The 18,068-nt window shown below is 40.2% G+C and overlaps 1 protein-coding gene across 2 annotated transcripts in view; it reads left to right on the top strand.

Annotated features, from left to right (window-relative positions):
• Positions 1–18,068, top strand: part of USO1 (USO1 vesicle transport factor) — a 91,360-nt gene that overhangs the window by 30,098 nt on the left and 43,194 nt on the right. For both annotated transcript variants that reach the window (XM_051819677.2, XM_051819678.2), the window contains exons 5-7: positions 13,504–13,604; positions 14,008–14,110; positions 14,270–14,325. In XM_051819677.2, the coding sequence (XP_051675637.1) occupies positions 13,504–13,604; positions 14,008–14,110; positions 14,270–14,325 (260 nt within the window). The remainder of the gene's footprint in view (positions 1–13,503; positions 13,605–14,007; positions 14,111–14,269; positions 14,326–18,068) is intronic.

Here is an 18,068-nt window from a genome sequence, read left to right as displayed (position 1 = left end):
AAATCTGTTTACTGTTCAGAATGCAAGAAATATACTAGTGTATCTTTCTAAAAAATTGAAGCTTTTTCTCTGATAGGACAGTTTACTCAGAATTGTTTTGTATATACTTCCTGGAAAAAAATTGAGAGTTAATTTAAGAATAATATTTGCATATGTATACATATATGTGTGTTTATATATATATGTATATATATATATAACCTATATTCAATAAGGATGGAAAGTATTCCAGTTCAAAAGCATTTATATATTGATATTGTCCCTTTAAAATAGTGCATGCACAGTAATATCTATTACTCACATTTTTTACATTAATTCTTATAACTTATTAATATTTTTTGATGATTTGTTTCAAGTTTAATTACTTTTAACATTGATAATTTCTTTTCTTCTTAATTAAAGTAACCAAATTTTACTTCATTTTGTTCCATCAATTTTTCTGACATTTAACTTTTCTAAATGAGGAAGGAAATATTCTTATCTAAAGTTGGGTTACATGGTACATAAAAAAATTGCTTATGCTTAATAAAGAAACTAACTTAATTTAAGCCGCATGACGTTCCATTTTGTGGTGCTTGAGCCCCTTGGCTGAAAATAAAGAGGCAGACATTGAGGTTCCTCTGATGCCAAGCCGTTCCTGGTTGGATAGGACAGAGCAGTACAAAAAGGCTGCTTTGTGGTTTTTTTTTTTTTAATTGGTCTTATCTTTCACAGATTATAGTAAGTGCACACTAAAGAATGTAAAAAATAAACTCAGCCCTAGGACTCGTAAATTATATATAGTAGGTGAGAGAGGATGGTTTATTTTACTTATATGTGTAATGGATATAATTCTTCATGGTTATAATTTTAGTTTACAACTTTTAGATATAAGTAGTGTAGTAGTTTTAGCTTAATTTACTGCTATACCAAAAGCTTTGTCTATTAACTTAATTGCTTAGCTAATATTGGGGGACCTTGTTAAATTCAAAGTACTGACTTATAATCTATAGCTTCTGAAAAGAAGTAGAGTATATATCACTAACACTTAAAATTTATACTATTAAACCAAAATGATTTTTGGAACAGGATTGTATTTTAGAGGTTCATTTCAAAATGTAGATTTTTAGTATATACTGATAAGCTGCAGTATTTTATATGGTATAGCTACAGAGTGAGTCAAAGATATTGTATTAACTCAGCTTCCTGCTAAGTTATTAGCTTGTGCCAGTGCAAATACTCAATTAAACCTGTTCTGGTATTAAGCTTTCATTCCTTGAAGTATCAAACACTAGAGTGATCTGTATTAAAAAGGATCTAGGGGTATGGGCTGTGGCATAGTGGGCTAAGCCGCCACCTACAGTGCCAGCATCCCATGTGGGCACCAGTTTGAGTCCCGGCTGCTCCACTTTCAATCCAGCTCTCTGCTGTGGCCTGGGAAAGCAGTGGAAGATGGCACAAGTGCTTAGGCCCCTGCCTAAGACTCAGAAGAAGCTCCTGGCTCCTGGCTCCAGATCTGCACAGCTCCAGCCATTGCGGCCATCTGAAGAATGAACCAGCATATGGAAGACCTCTCTCTCTCTCTCTCTCTCTTCTCTCTTCTCTCTTCTCTCTTCTCTCTTCTCTCTTCTCTCTTCTCTCTTCTCTCTAACTCTGCCTTTCAAATAAAAAAATAAAAAATATTCAAAAAAAACAGGGGGGGTGCGGGGTGAGGGAGTCTAGGGCACAGTGGGTTCAAGCCCTTGCTGCTCCACTTCAATCCACTCCCTGCTGATGTGCCTGGGGAAGCAACAGAGGATGGCCCAAGTCCCCATGCACCCCCATGGGAGACCCAGAAGCAGCTCCTGATTCCTGGCTTTGGATTGGCCCAGCTCTGGCTTTTGCAGCCATTTGAGGAGTGAACCAGCGGATGGAAGACTCTCTCTCTCACTCTCTCACTCTCTCACTCACTCTCACTCTACTCATTCTCTCAGCCTCTCCTCTCACTCTCTCACTCACTCTCACTCTACTCATTCTCTCAGCCTCTCCTCTCTCTGTGTAACTCTGCCTTTCAAATAAATAAATAAATCTTAAAAAAAAAAAAAAGAAAATGCTGATCAGAGCTAGCACATTTTTAAGCCACCTCTTGTAATGCTGGCATCCCATATTGGAGAGCCAGTTTGAATCCTGGTTATCATGCTTCCTGTCTGGCTTCAGCAGTGGCCCAGACTGGCTATTGTGGCCATTATGGGAGAGTGAACCAGCTGACAAAAGATTCTCTCTCTCTTTCTCTTTCTTCTCTTTCTGTCTCTCCCCAGCTCTCTGTGTCTCTGCCTCTCTATCACTCTGCCTTTCAAAAAGAAAGGAAAATACCAGCCAAAGCTTAAACCTATAGTTTAATTGTATACATTTACCCCCACAAATACATTTCAGCATTTTTAAAAACATTTCATCTTATAGCCATAGCTCAGTTACTGGCCTTTTGAATAAACCTGATTTCCTTGCATCAACTCTTGTCTCTCCAGTACTGACTTTCAAACAGGGAGCAGCCCTGACTTTGGGTAACAATAGAAGAAGCCATCAAGTCTATGAATATTATTTCCTCCTTTCTAGATTAGCTTTCAATTTTTAATATTGCCCCAAAAAACAAATGGACTTTTTATTTGGAGCTTTTCTTAAGAAGTCACAAACTTTTGACCCAAGCATTTAGTAAGCAAAATTGTTTGACTCATTTTAAGATTTATTTATTTGAAAGTCAGAGTGACACAGAGAGAGCTCATTCTTTGGTTCATTCCCCAAATAGCCACCTTGGCCCAGGCTGGTCCAGGCCAAAGCAAGGAGCCCAAACTCCACCTGGGTCTCCCACCTGGCCAGTAGGGACCCAGGCACTTGGGCCATTTTCCACAGCTTTCCTAGGCAAATTAACAGGGAGCTGGAGCAAAACCAGAGCAACCAGGATTCCAGTTGGCAGTCTGATAAGGGATGCTGCCACAACACTGGCCCCAATGAGTATTGTAAAGAATTTGAATAAACTGCCAGTATCATAAATTGAAAGCTTTCACATCAATTTCTGTATTTTAGACTTCATTTTTTAAAAAATGTGAGGACTGACAACATCTGGGCCTGTATGCCCACCTGGTGCCGAATAGCTCTTTTGCTACCCTTAGAATACATACTTTTACATCTGCTCTGTTTACTCTTTGCCTGCTTTGCTCTCGTCCATTACTATCCCACGCCTGTAGTTGAGTTTATATTCTCTGTTATTGTCAAACAAACTCCCTCTCCTCCCTCCCTCCTTCCCTCTCTATAATTGCCTTTCAGATGAATAAATAAATCTTTCTTTTTTTTTTTTTGACAGGCAGAGTGGACAGTGAGAGAGAGAGACAGAGAGAAAGGTCTTCCTTTGCCGTTGGTTCACCCTCCAATGGCCGCCGCAGCCAGCGCGCTGAGGCCGGTGCACCGCGCTGATCCGATGGCAGGAGCCAGGAGCCAGGTGCTTTTCCTGGTCTCCCTTGGGGTGCAGGGCCCAAGCACCTGGGCCATCCTCCACTGCACTCCCTGGCCACAGCAGAGGGCTGGCCTGGAAGAGGGGCAACCGGGACAGAATCCGGCGCCCCAACCGGGACTAGAACCCGGTGTGCCGGCGTCGCAAGGCGGAGGATTAGCTTAGTGAGCCGCGGCACCGGCCATGAATAAATAAATCTTTAAAAAAGATAGAACCCCTATACCACCGAAAATCCTGGGGGGATTTTTATTGGTCACAGGGTATTTAACACCCTGGGAATCAAAGCTTCTATTTATAACTTTTTTTTTTTTTTTTTTTGAAAGAGTTACAGAGAGAGGTAGAGACAGAGAGAGGTCTTCCATGTGCTGGTTCACTCCCCAGATGGCCACAACAGCCGGAGCTGTGCCAATCAGGAGCCAGGAGCTTCCTCCAGGTCTCCTGCGCGGGTGCAGTGGCCCAAGGACTTGGGCCATCCTCTCCTGCTTTCTTGGGCCACAGCAGAGAGCTGGACAGGAAGCAGAGCAGCTGGGACTAGAACCGGCGCCCATATGGGATGCCGGCGCTTCAGGCCAGGGCATTAACCCACTGCACCACAGCGCCAGCCCTTACAACTTTCTAATGAGGGAAATTTTCAAAAGATTTTCTCAGTTCCCAGATTGCTGTATCTTTTCCAATTTCTTTACAGTCCCTCTTTCCATTGTCATACCAGCTTGCAAACAGGAAGAGTGTACAGTTTTTGCTACTTAACCTGTTATGATTTTTCTTTCAGTACTACTCATAAATGCACCATTGAGCTTTGAAAATCACACTTTATCAAGTAAGATTGTACATTGAGGGTGTGCAGATAATTAAGACACAGAATTTCATCAGCTCCCGGAGCTACAACAGGAAATCCTCCATGCAGATCCATTGCAGAGAATGCCCCTTGAATCTTTTCTAGTTATGTTTGGCTGTTAAGCTTCCTTGTGTTCAAGCTTGCTTTGTAACGTCAAGCTGCTGCCACCTTAACTTAATATTCTCAACATACCCAGTGATCATGCAGTGTAGAATTTAGTATTCATTTCTTTCTGTCATCCCCTCCTCCACATTTTTTCCCTAAGGTGTAAATAGTGACTGCTTTCCTAAGCAATTCTTCTGAAGCAACCACTAATCTAAGAAATGAGACTTAAAGGACAAAAAAGAATAGTTTACTGATGGTTAAAAAAGACAGTTTATTTTATTTAGAATCCAAGCACTCAAAGAACACTTTGTGGGTAGATTGCATGTAACTTTAATGAGAAAGAAACAGATAATGTGAAATACCAGTATCAGACCTTATTTACAGACTAGCAAGTTTCTGTAATGTCATAGAATATATTTTTTAAAAGTTTTATTTATTTGAAAGAGTTAGAGAAGGTGAGGCAGAGAGAGGTCTTCCATCCACTGATTCACTCCCCAGTTGGCTGCAATGGTTGGAGCTGTGCCATTCTGAAACCAGGAGCCAGGAGCTTCTTCCAGGTCTCCCACATGAGTACAGGGTCCCAAGGACTTGGACTATTTTCTACTGCTTTCCTAGGCCACAGCAGAGAGCTAGATCAGAAGTGGAGCAGCTGGGACTTGAACTGGCACCCATATTGATGCCAGCACTGCAGGCAGTAGCTGTACCCGCTATGCCACAGCACTGACTCCTAGAATATATTTTTTACACCTTTGCACTCTTAGTGACAATACTTACTTTTTAAAGAACACCGATTTTTATTTACTTGAAAGGTAGAGTGATAAAGGCCGAGAGAGTGAGAGATCACCCATTGGCTGGATCACTCCCCAAGTGGCCCCAACTGCCAGGAGCCATGAGCTGAAACTCCATCCAGGTCTCCCATGTGGTGGCAGGGGTTCAAGTACTTGGGCCATCTTCTGCTTTCCCAGGCACATTAACAGAGAGTTGAATCTGAAGCAGAGCAGCCAGGACTCAAACTTTCACATGGGATGCAAATGTTGCAAGCAGCGGCTTATACTACTATGCCACAATGCCAGCCCCAGTGATAATACTTACTAATGGTATCTGTAAGAATCTAAAATGTTTTCTGAATCACCTAAAGGAGATTGTTAAGTTCTGAATTATTTGAAAACTTAGTGGTACACATATAGCTGATGTTGTAAACCCTAGGACTGTGGTTCTCATAGAGGATAATGTATCCCCTCCCCATCCTATCCCCAGCACATTTGGCAATTTCTAGAGATAGAAATTAAGAGTAAGTAGAAAGCACTGGTGTCTTGTGGGTGAAGACCAGGGGTGCTCCTAAATATCCCACAGTGCATAGGGAGCTTCCTATAACATACTTACATGGCCTGAAATGTCAACAGTGCCAAGTTAAAGAAATTCTATCTTAGGGATGATGATGATGGTGATGTTTATTGATCATATGATTAACCAAGCACTCTGCTAGATAGTGTACTTATTTTCATGCAGGGTCTTAGTCCACCCGTACAGGATGGACTGGATCCAAGGAAAGGTAAGTGCACCGCTCGCCCGCATCGCCCCAGCCTCCCGATCCCGGAGACAAATCAGACGCAGCGGGGAGCCAAGTCTAGCACGTAACAGAGCATTTTATAGCACAAAACTGCAGAGTCATTGGGGCAGGGCATAAGGACCAACCAATCACTTAAAGGGCCACTTTACGGGATGGTTTCTATAGGACTAGCCATATGTCTATACACGTGTTACTAGTGTTGTTACCTCTCCTGATGTTGCATGGCCAATTAGCTTTAGTGGTAAACAACTTTGGATTTCACCACCTTACTTCCTCTGGGCACCATCTTTGAATTGCTTTGTGTAGCTAATTTCCCCACATTTTCAATCTTCATTGAAAACTGTGTGGAAAACATTGTCCCTATTTTACAAATAAGTAAATGGAGATTTAATACACTTAGGCTACTTGCCCAGCGTACTGTGGATAAGTGGTTGGATGTAAATTTAATTGGTTTTGCCCAAAACCCTTTACAAGCTTCTGCAGTCTTGCTGTATTGCCACTCAAGAAAGTATTTGACTACTCCACACCTTAGTTCTGAAGATAAACAGAAATTACCTCTACTTGTGTGATGGCACTCAACCTTTTAGTATTCTTTGACAGTTAATCATTTGTTCCTCCTTGAAATACTTTTTTCATTTGTTCTGTAGTCTCCCTGGTCCTGGTTTTCTTCCTGTCTCACTGGCTACTCTTGTCAGCTTCGCAGTTTCCCTCATTGCCCAACCTTTTAATGTGACAATGCCCACAGCACAGAACTCCTTCCTTCTCTATTCTCCCCCTTAGTAATCTCATCCAGGCTATGACTTCAGACATCCAATGTGTGTGTTCAATCCAGACCTCTCCACTGAGATCTAGAATTGTATATTCATCAACTCACTTGATATCTATTACTTGGTTTTCTTTCTCCCCATACATAGCATAATTGAAGAGTAATAGTCAAATAATAGCTGTGCGTTTATCAGTACACCATTTGATGAGTTTTTGCATGTGTATAAACTCTTGAAGCCATCACCACCACCACCACCAAAATAGTGAGCCCATCCAGAAGCTCCCTGTGTTTATTTGTAATCCATCCTTCTTCCTACTTGCCATACTCCATCACAAATCTGTTTAATTTGTGTTTTTCTAGATTTTTATATAAATGAGATCATGGAGTTATACTTTGGGGGTGTAGAGGAATCAGGCTTTTTTCTCTCAGCATAATTTCAGTTTTATCTATTGTTATATATCAGTAGTCCACCCCTTTATATTGTTCAGTTTTGTAGTTTTATGTGACTATATAACCATTTTAAAATCCATTTTCCTGGGGCCGGCACTGTGGCGCACTGGGTTAACACCCTGGCCTGAAGCGCCGGCATCCCATATGGGTGCCGGTTCAAGACCCAGCTGCTCTGCTTCCTGTCCAGCTCTCTGCTGTGGCCCAAGAAAGCAGGAGAGGATGGCCCAAGTCCTTGGGCCCCTGTACCCACGTGAGAGACCCGGAAGAAGCTCCTGGCTCCTGGCTTTGGATCGGCACAGCTCCGGCTGTTGTGGCCATCTGGGGAGTGAACCATCGGTTGGAAGACCTCTCTCTCTCTCTCTCTCTCTCTCTCTCTGCCTCTCCTCTCTCTGTAACTCTTTCAAATAAATAAATCAATCTTTAATAAATAAAATAAAATCTATTCTCCTGTTGGTGGATATTTGGGTTGTTTCCAGTTTGGACTATTAAAGTTTGATTAGCTTGCTGTTATCAATTTTTTTATTTTATAATTAAGCTTTTTTTTACAATTCATGAATTTCATGTACAATTCATGAATTAATATGTTTTTATTTTTCTTTACTAAATACCTAGAAATAGAGTGGCTAAATGATATAGCAGGTATATATTTAACTTTATAAAATTTCCAGACCATTTTCTTTTTTTTTTTTAAAGATTTATTTTATTTATTTGAAAGACAGAGTTACACAGAAAGACTAGAGGCAGAGAGAGAGAAGTCTTCCATCCGATGATTCACTCCCCAGATGGCTGCAATGGCCAGAGCTGCTCTGAACCGAAGCCAGGAGCCAGGAGCTTCCTCCAGGTCTCCTGCGCGGGTGCAGTGGCCCAAGGACTTGGGCCGTCTTCTGCTGCTTTCCCAGGCCATAGCAGAGAGCTGGATTAGAAGAGGAGCAGCCGGGATTAGATCCGGTGCCCATATAGGATGCCTGTGCTTCAGGCCAGGGCATTAACCTGCTGCACCACAGTGCCGGCCCCTCCAGACCATTTTCAAAGCAGTACCAATTTACGTTCCAGCAGTATCGTGTGAGTTCCAGTTTCTCCGCTACTGTCCAACATTTGGTGTGGTCGGTTTTTGTTTTTGGTTGTTTTATTTTATTTTGGTTCTAATTAATGTGTATTGGTGTCTCAATGTATAATGATGTCTAATAGTTTTAAATTGTAGTATCTCCCTAGTGAATGAGATGCTAAACAACTTTTCATGTGATGTATCTTTCTTCTGTAATAAAGTGTTTGTTCAAATTTTTTGCCCCCCTTTTTTTTTCCAACTGGGTTGTTAAGACTCATTTATTTGAGAGTCAGAGAGAGAAAGAGGGCAAGAAAGATCTTCGATCTGCTGGTGCACTCTCCAGATCGCCACAACAGCCATGATTGGGCCAGACTGAAGCCAGGAACTTCATTCTGGGCTCCCGTGTTGGTGGCAGTGGCCCAAGCACTTGTGTCATCATCCACTGCCTTCCTGGGTGCATTAACAGAAAACTGGATTGAAAGTGGAGCAGCTGGCACTCTGATGCAAGATGCTGGCTTGGCAAGTGGCAACTGAAGCTACTGTGCCGTGATACCACCCTGTTTTTGTTTTTTCTTGATCTGTTTGTCTTTTTGCTTCCATGGCTCTGTCTTGATGACAATAAATGTTGGAAAGTATGCAGTGTGTGCCCTCCACATTTTTTCTTCACAGTTATTTTGACTGTTTTAGGTTCTTTGAATTCACATACCACTTTTACACTTTTACAATCAACTTGTCAGTTTTTACCAAAAAAAAAAAAAAAACCTTGAGATTTTTGATTGGGATTCTGTTGACTCTGTAGTCCTATTAAGGGGAAACTAACATCTTAACAATATTATGCACCTACAACAAGAATATAGTCTATCTGTAGATCTCAGCAGTAATTTGGAGTTCTCAGAATACTCATTTAAGTCATACACATCTTCTGTTAAATTTATCCCTTTTGATGCTATTGTAAGTAGTTCTCTTTTTTTAAGATATATTTATTTATTAGAAGGCAGAATTACAGAGAGGCAGAGAGAGAGAGATGTCTTCCTTCTGCTGCTTCACTCCCCAGATGATTGCAATGGCCAGAGCTGTGCTGATCTGAAGCCAGAAGCCAGGAGCTTCTTCTGGGTCTCCCCCAATCGGGTGCAAGGGCCCAAGGATTTGGGCCATCTTCTACTGCTTTCCGAGGCCATAGCAGAGAGCTGGATCGAAAGTGGAGCAGCCAGGACTTGAAACAGAACCCACATGGGATGCTGGCACTGCAGGCGGTGGCTTTACCCACTAGGCCACAGCACCAGCCCCTCATTTTTTTAAGATTTACTTATTTGAGAGAGGGAGAGACCTCCCATTCACCTGGCTTACTCTCCAAATGGCCACAATAGCCAAACCTAGGAGCTTGGAACTCCATCCAGGTCTCCCACATAGGTGACAGGGGCCCAAGTGCTTGGGCCATCTTCCATTGCCTTCCCAGCTAGGAGCCTTAGCAGGAAACTAGATTGGAAGCGGAACAGCCAGGACTACAACTAGTGCTCATTTGGGAATGCCAGCATTACAGACAGTGGCCTAACCTGCTGCACCATAGTGCCAGCTCCAGGTTCTGTTTCTTAAATCTCAATTTCTAATTGTTCATTTCTACTATACATATAATAAAACTAATTTTGAATATTGACCTTTTCACTTTGCCTATAGTGTTGTCTAAATACTGATGGAGTTTGTGGTCACAAAAGGCTTCCTTAGCCTTGGTAGCTCATGGCAAGAGCCTCGGGTGATCACTGAGGTCATTAATAAGAGTGTTGATTGTTAAATTAACAGAACTCATGGTGCACTTACTCCCCTTGTAGGATCTCTGTCCTTATGAGTTGTACTGTGAGAATTAACTGCAAAACTTGTTCTCAAACAGTACTTTACATGTTGTGTGTATGTGTTCAAACTGTTTATTTAGTATAGAGTTGTTCTTCTATATATAAAGTTAATTAAAAATGCATCTTAAAGAAGAATGGGATGGAAGAGGGACTAGGAGGTGGGACGGGAGGGTGGATATGGGGGGAAAATCACTATATTCCTAAAGTTATACCTATAAAAATTGTATTCATTAAATAAAAGCTTTAAAAAATTGACCTTTTTATATTGTGGCTTTGCTAAGCTGACTTACTAGTTGTAAGTTTTTTTTTTGTTTGTTTGTTTTTTGGTAGATCTACAGGATTTTTCACATAGAGAAAAATGTCATCTGTGAATAAAAACAGCATTATTTTTCCTTTCTAATCTTAGAGCCTTTTCTTTTTTTTTTTTTTTTTTTTTTTGTCTATGGCAGTGACTTAAGATCTCTGGTACAGTGGTGTGATTAGAACTGGGAAGAGGGGACATTCTTGCTTCCTGCATGATCTGAAGGGGAAAACATTTCATCTTTGACCATTAAGTGTTGTGAACTGAAAAATCAGAATATGGCTGAAAAGTGGAAGTTGGAGTTTATTCAGCTAGTTAAACTGAGGGTTTAAGCCCAGAAACAACCAGTCAGTTGCCTAAGCTGGCTATTCTATATCCCTGAGTTTGGTTACAAGTTTCCTACTTTGTCTAGCAGGATGAGTACATGTGTAGTATCAGGTTCAAACAGTACAGATTTATATGGGGTCATCAAGCACATTGGAAGTCAAAGAATACTTCACCAAAAACTGAAGAGCACTAGATAAGTTAGCAGACTTCATCATTGGTTACAAGAGAGGATACACTACATTCTCATATCTGATGTTATCTGTATGCGAGAGAGGCAAACAATGTGGTTGTTAATCACTTTTCCTATCATGGCCCTCCTACCTTGCTGCCCTGAGAACTGGCCTCAAGGCATCTTCCTGGCACAGACAGCATCCTGGCTGACTTAGGCCTCTGCAGGATTAGGTCCACAATATGATGTTGGCCATAGGTTTCTTGATGTCTTTTGTCTTCCAGTGTGGTTACTTTAAATATCACTTACATATTTGCCACTCTGATACGTGTGCATCCAAGGCAGACCTCTCCACAGACATCTCTGTTTGTATTTATCATCTGCTTAGTTGATAACCCTCCTTGGGTTTTCATAAGGTGATTCAAACTTTTTTTTTTTTTTAAGATTTATTTGTTTTATTTGAAAGTCAGTTACATAGAGAGGAGAGGCAGAGAGAGAGAGAGAGAGGTCTTCCATCCACTGGTTCACTCCCCAATTGGCCGCAACGGCTGGAGCTGCACTGATCCGAAGCCAGAAGCCAGGAGCTTCTTCCACGTCTCCCAAGCCCGGTGCAAGGGCCCAAGGACTTGGGCCATCTTCCACTGCTTTCATAGGCCATAGCAGAGAGCTGGATGGGAAGTGGAGCAGCCGGGTCTCTAACCGGCGCCCATAAGGGATACCAGCAGTTCAGGCCAGGGCATTAACCTGCTGCACCACAGTGCCGGCCCCAGTGATTCAAACTTAATTTGTCCAAAACTAAACTTCTTCCTTGCATCTCCCACAGAGATTCCCTTCTCAGTAAATGGCAACTCCATCCTTGTAGTCTTTATACTAAAACCTTGGCATTAACTCTTACATTTTTTTTCTTATACCTCTCTCTGCAGTATGTCTGCAAATACCGTTCACTGTCTTTCCATAAAAATTATGATCCTCAAGATCTAAACTGCCTCTGTCTTACCTTGATTATTTGCCTCCCAACCTGTGACCCCGTTTCCCTTTCTCCTGTTCTCAGCTGAGCAGCTAGAGAAAGCCTTTCAGATCTAGAGTATTTGTTGTTTGAGTAATATAGTTCTAAGATGATTAAGAGAAAGATTTCTTAATTTCTGAAGATAAGCCTAGTATTGCTGAGCACTTACTCAAAACCATTTCTACTTTTGGTTTCTTCTTTACCGTCTTCATCTAAAAATAATTAGATGAGATTATCACTGTCACTGTTGGATTGCTTTACTTTCCCTATCAGCTGCTGGCGTTTTTTTTTTTTTCCCAGTTCTATATTATGTTAGTATTAAAGTCTCACATTAAAAGGTTATAAACAGGTTTAATCTTGACTGCCGACTGCACTGGTTTATAGTCATTGCCTTGAGCAGCAGGTAGAAAAGGATTTTGATTCTAAGGGGTGTATGACCAGGTAACTGTGTAGGTGAGGGAGTGGGGATCAGTGGATTTGCCCTCTCTAAACTGAGTTTATGATGTGGATAGATGTAACATGATAGTTTGCCTTGGCAATTGGTCTTTCCATTTTGAGCAATCCTTTACATTGGTACAAAGTATATTAAAACAATAAATACTGTTTGGCCTGAAGACTTTTAAGCATTAAGGAAGATATAAAATCTTTTAAAGAATAAATGAGAAATTAAATTCCCACATCTGATTTTGTTGCCAAATAGTTATATAGCATACATTTTTATTTAATTTAAAAAAAATTTTTGGCAGGCAGAGTTAGACAGTGAGAGAGAGAGAGAGAGACAGAGAGAAAGGTCTTCCTTCCATTGGTTTACCCCCCAAATGGCTGCTATGGCCGGCGCACTGCACTGATGTGAAGCCAGGTGCTTCCTCCTGGTCTCCCATGCGGGCGCAGGGCCCAAGGACTTGAGCCATCCTCCACTGCCTTCCCGGGCCACAGCAGAGAGCTGGACTGGAAGAGGAGCAACCGGGACAGAACCGGCGCCCCAACCAGGACTAGAACCCATGGTGCCAGCGCCGCAGGCGGAGGATTAGCCTAGTGAGCTGCGGCACCAGCCAATATAGGATATATTTTTAAAAGACAATGAAGAATATTTAGATTATTGGTTTAGTTTTATATTATTTTCACAGTAACACTAACAGCAAAGACTGTATGTTCTACAATGTTTCAAGACCATTAAAGAGGACGACAGTGTTGAGATATCATTTACATATAATAAAATTTGCTCTTTGAAGTTGTATAGTACTGTGAATTTGAACAAAAATACACAACAGTATAACCACTACCACATTTAAGATCAAACATTCCCATCACCCCAGATAGTACCCTTAGGTCCTAATAGAAGTTTAACTTGCACATGTCCTTGAAAGAATATTTAAATATTTTTTCTTCAGATACCATATTTAAACATTTAAAGAAGAAAAATGTACTTAAATGACATTGAAAATTATCTTAAGAATATACCTTAATATCATCATTGTGATATTGCTACCAGCCACCGTATTCTAGTGTTGAATTACTTAGATACCAAGAAAATTATCATTTCTGCCTAATTCTTCAATGAAAGGATACTTTAAAATAATATAGCATCATGTTGAAATACTTATCTTTGAATATTACAGAAGAAAATTCCACAAGACAGAATGAGGATTTGGGAAGCCAGTTTACAGAAATTTTCATTAAGCAGCAAGAAAATGTCACCCTCCTGTTGTCCTTATTGGAGGTAAATGGGGAACTTCGGTTATTTTTGTCATCTTAATAAGCTACTGTTGCCTTTTTGGGTGTTAGTGAAGAAACATTGTGAACATTCCCTTAAAGATAGTGAAATTTGTTGTATCATAGCAAGAGATCCACTGTGTGTTTCAAGAAATATATAATGTTAAAATACTGTCCACTTCTATTTTTACAAACTACTGTTTTATTCCATCTGTAACAGTTTAGTCAGTTCAATCAGTTAACTATTTTCTTTTTTGTTGCTTTTTATTTCTTAAATTACAGTTTAAGTGTTTGCTAAGCTCCCACTTTCCCCTTGTGGTTTCTGTTACCACTATTAGTTGAAAGAAGATGTTTTTTTTTTGAAAATGTGAAGTATAAATGTTAAGTGTTTTATATTCTTACATTCCCAGGAGTTTGATTTCCATGTTCGGTGGCCTGGTGTGAAGCTGCTTACATCACTTTTAAAACAATTAGGGCCTCAGGTGCAACAAATTATTTTAGTTAGCCCCATGGGTAAGTAACTGGCTTCCTTTTATCATTTTTGATTGAAAATATGTACTGTGGCCTAGAGAAGGGGAATAAAATGAATGGTGTGTTATAAATTGTTTATCACTTGAATCACTTTTTGTGTTTTTGGTCTACCAGTATTTTTCACATGATCATATGTTCCAGGTGTTTCAAGACTGATGGACTTACTAGCGGATTCCAGGGAAGTTATACGTAATGATGTAAGTCACATTTGAGAAAGAAATCCAAGAACATGTAACTTTTTTTGTCTCTTTGCAAATGAAATCTTTGTTGGTCCTTATTCCAAGTCATTAGAAGTCAGATTTGGGAAATTAGGCTAGCAGTAAATCTTAAGTCTTTTTAAGGCCACATTATTTCTGTTTCCTGCCTGTCCGATATTTTGTGTTAGACAAACCATTTTTTCAAAGATTTATTTATTTATTTATTTGAAAGTCAGAGTTACACAGAGAGAGAGAGAGGTCTTCCATCTGATGGTTTACTCTCCAGTTTGCCACAACAGCCGGAACTGCGCGGATCCAAAGCCGGAGCCAGGAACTTCCTCCAGGTCTCCCACATGGGTTCAGGGGCCTAAGGACTGGGCCATCTTCTACTGCTTTTCCAGGCCGTAGCAGAGAGCTGGACTGGAAGTGGAGCAGCCAGGACCTGAACTGGCGCCCATAGGGGATGCTGGCGCTTCAGGCTAGGGCTTTAACCTGCTGTGCCACAGTGCCGGCCCCAGACAAACCATCTTTGCTATTCAAATATATTCCTTCCACACATTTAGGATTTCTTCCACTCTATTCTGAAAGATTGTATTTAACACTGAACTCTATCTCCAGAATCTCTTTTCCTCCCAAAGAATAGAGATGTCCCAGGCATGAACTGTGCTAACTTAACAAAGCATCACATTTAGAATCCTCACCTTGTTTGATTGAGTATGTTTTTCAAAGAATTTACCTTGGTAATCTCTGCTTAATTGTAGAGCATGATTTGCTCTGGAGTTACTTTCCATCCTGTTTTATTTTAAGATTTACGTGTAAGTTTGAACATTTTGTATTGAAGTTGTATTTTTCTATATTGTTTCCTCCACCTTGATTAAAACTCCATAATACTTTAACGTAACAGTTGGAAAAATCTCTTTAATTCTGTAGCGAGACGATCCTATTACATTCATTAACCTCAGTATTTACAGTGAGATGCCCAAGAGCCACAGATACCAAGTGGCAGTGTCTGTTAGCTGTGTTTTCTTCATGTTTGCCTTTGTGCTTGCTTGCCTTGTGCCATTCTCATCCTAAGCTCTAGGAAATGTCATTTCTGTTGCTTTTATCCTTACAACTGAAGTGCTCTTGACTTACAATCCACATAGTTTTTTTTAAAATTTTGTTGTTTATTTGAAAGAGCAATAGAGAGATCTTCATCCACCTGCTGGTTCACTTCCCAAGTATCTGCGGCAGCCAGGGCTGAGCCAGGCTGAAGCCCAAACCAGGAACTCCATTTGAGTCTCCCACATGGTTGTCAGGAACACAAATAGTTCTGCCATCCTCTCTGTCTCTAAGGCACATTAACAGGAAGCTGGATGGAAAGTGTGCAGCGCCAGGACTTGAGTCAGGTGCTCTAGTGTAGGATGCAGACATCGCAAGGGGTGACCTAAACCACTGAGCTACTAAAATTTTGTAGTATACAAAATTTATATTAATTCAGTGTTATATATAGGTAATGAAGTTAAATAGTAATGTAGCATGTAAGGAGGACTTTTTTATTCTTTAATGTTTAAATTTATCTTTTAAGAATTATCTTATTTAAACGGACATACATCTATTAGAAATTTTGGGTATGTTTTTATACATAAAATTTGACTGTGTATCTTAAACCTAAGTTTCTACTCTATTCTCTTGGCTCTCAGCTTAGATAAGGATGTGATACAGACTGTTTAATAAAAACATTATGTCTCCCTGGATCTATGTTAATATCATTATTATTTCATTTTCATATATTAAACTGCTTTTTTGTAGTAACTGCATTAGCTTGATTCTTAAGTCTGCTGTTTTCCTTTAACTCTACCTTTTTTTCTGTTCCTAACCTTTTTTCCTCAGTTTTTATTTGAGACAGATAAAAATGATTCTCAGTTGATTTTCATTATGTTTATGTTTAGTAGTTCTTTTTGCATTATAACATCTGAATTTTTAGTTTTTAAATGTTTTATGGCCATATTTAGTTTCAATAAACTTAAGAGAAGAAGAAAAGAAACTTCTATTGAGAATTTATGTAGTAGGTTTTATAGAAGTCATTTTCTCTCTAGTAGTTTTTACTTCTTATTTTTTTAAGATTTATGTATTTATTTGAAAGGCAGAATTACACACACACACACAGATCTTCCATCTGCTGTTCACTCACCAAATGGGTGCTATGGCCAGAGCTGGGCTGATCTGAAGCCAGGAGCCCAGAGTTTCTTTCTGGCATGCCACATGGATACAGGGCCCCAAATTCTGGAGCCATCCTCCACTGCTTTCCCCAGCACATTTGCAAGGAGCTGGATAGGAAGTGAAACAGCTGGGACTCGAACCACTGCCCATATAAGGTGCTGGCTCCACAGGCGACGGCAGCTCTACACACTGGGCCACGGTGCCATCTCTTAGGTTCCACTTTTTTTTTATTTTATTTTTAAAGATTGATTTACTTATTTGAAAGGCAGAGTTACAGAGAGGCAGAGGCAGAGAGAGAAAGAAGTCTTCCATCTTCTGGTTCATTCCCCAGATGGCCACAACAACCAGAGCTGGGCCAACCCAAAGCCAGGAGCCAGAAGCTTCCTCGAGGTCTCTCAGGTGCAGGGGTATGGCACTTGGGCCATCTTCTACTGCTTCCACAGGCCATACCAGAGAGCTGGATCAGTAGAGCAGCTGGGTCTTGAACCAGTGCCCATATTAGATGCTGGCATTGCAGGTGGCGGCTTTACCTGTTATGCCACAGCACCAGCCCTAGTTTTTACTTTTAAGAAAGAACTGTGAGAAAGGTATTATTATCCTTTTATACATGAGTATGCTGCTAGAATTTGTATAGTTTGCTTAATGTTGTACAACTATTAAGTAAGGCAGCCAGTTTTTAAACCTACTTTCTCTAACTCAGAGCCTTCTACTGTATTCCTTCTCTTTGTTAGCAATTAAACACAGGTTGCTTCACATCTAAACATTTAAAAATGACCACTTTGACTTTTCTCTCGTCTTAGTTTTGAGACTTGGCAGGAAAATGAATGGATCAAGCTCAATAAAGTTGTGGGCACTTTTTGTCTCATGCGAGTACTTATCTGTCCAGTACTGACAGCCAGCAGCTGATTTGCCTCTGCAGGACTTTGGAACTATCTATTTGCTGTTCCTCCTCCTCTGAAATAATATCTGTGCTTTTTTCTTTTTTCTTTTTCCTTTTTTTTTTTTAATAAAATAGTTGCCCTCTCTGAGCATCACAATATTGTTGGGTACTTAGAGCTTCATCAAGTACTTGTTTGATATACCTAAAAACAGAAATATGTAATAAGCAGAAGAGTGCATTTTTATTAGTTAATAAATAGGTTTTAAAATATATAAACTAAACCCCAACTAAACAGGTCTGAAGAAAACTAAAAGAGGCAAAAACCAAATTTATTGCTGTTCATGAGACATGACTTTTCATCTTTCTTCTGTAGACTTAGAATAGAATTTAGGGCCAAATATTTACATGAATTCCTGCACTTTTTCTGCTCAAATGTGGTGGTGGTTGTCGATTTATGTTACTAACTCAGCCTTTGCATTGATCATATTGTGAAGCATGTATAGTGGATTCCTGAGACAGATATACTCATGTTCAGCTCTCTTAAGCCACAGTGAAAGCTACGTAGTGATTGATGAGTATGGAAGAATTGTGTATTGTACAGTGGAAAGAGAACTGAATCAGGAATTGTTTCACATCAATCCTGGCCTGCATTGAAATTTAT

Source organism: Oryctolagus cuniculus, chromosome 8 (genome assembly GCF_964237555.1).
Source record: "Oryctolagus cuniculus chromosome 8, mOryCun1.1, whole genome shotgun sequence".
Lineage (NCBI taxonomy): Eukaryota > Metazoa > Chordata > Mammalia > Lagomorpha > Leporidae > Oryctolagus > Oryctolagus cuniculus.
Note: the sequence above shows the minus strand (reverse complement) of the source record. Positions and strands in the feature narration are given on the sequence as shown.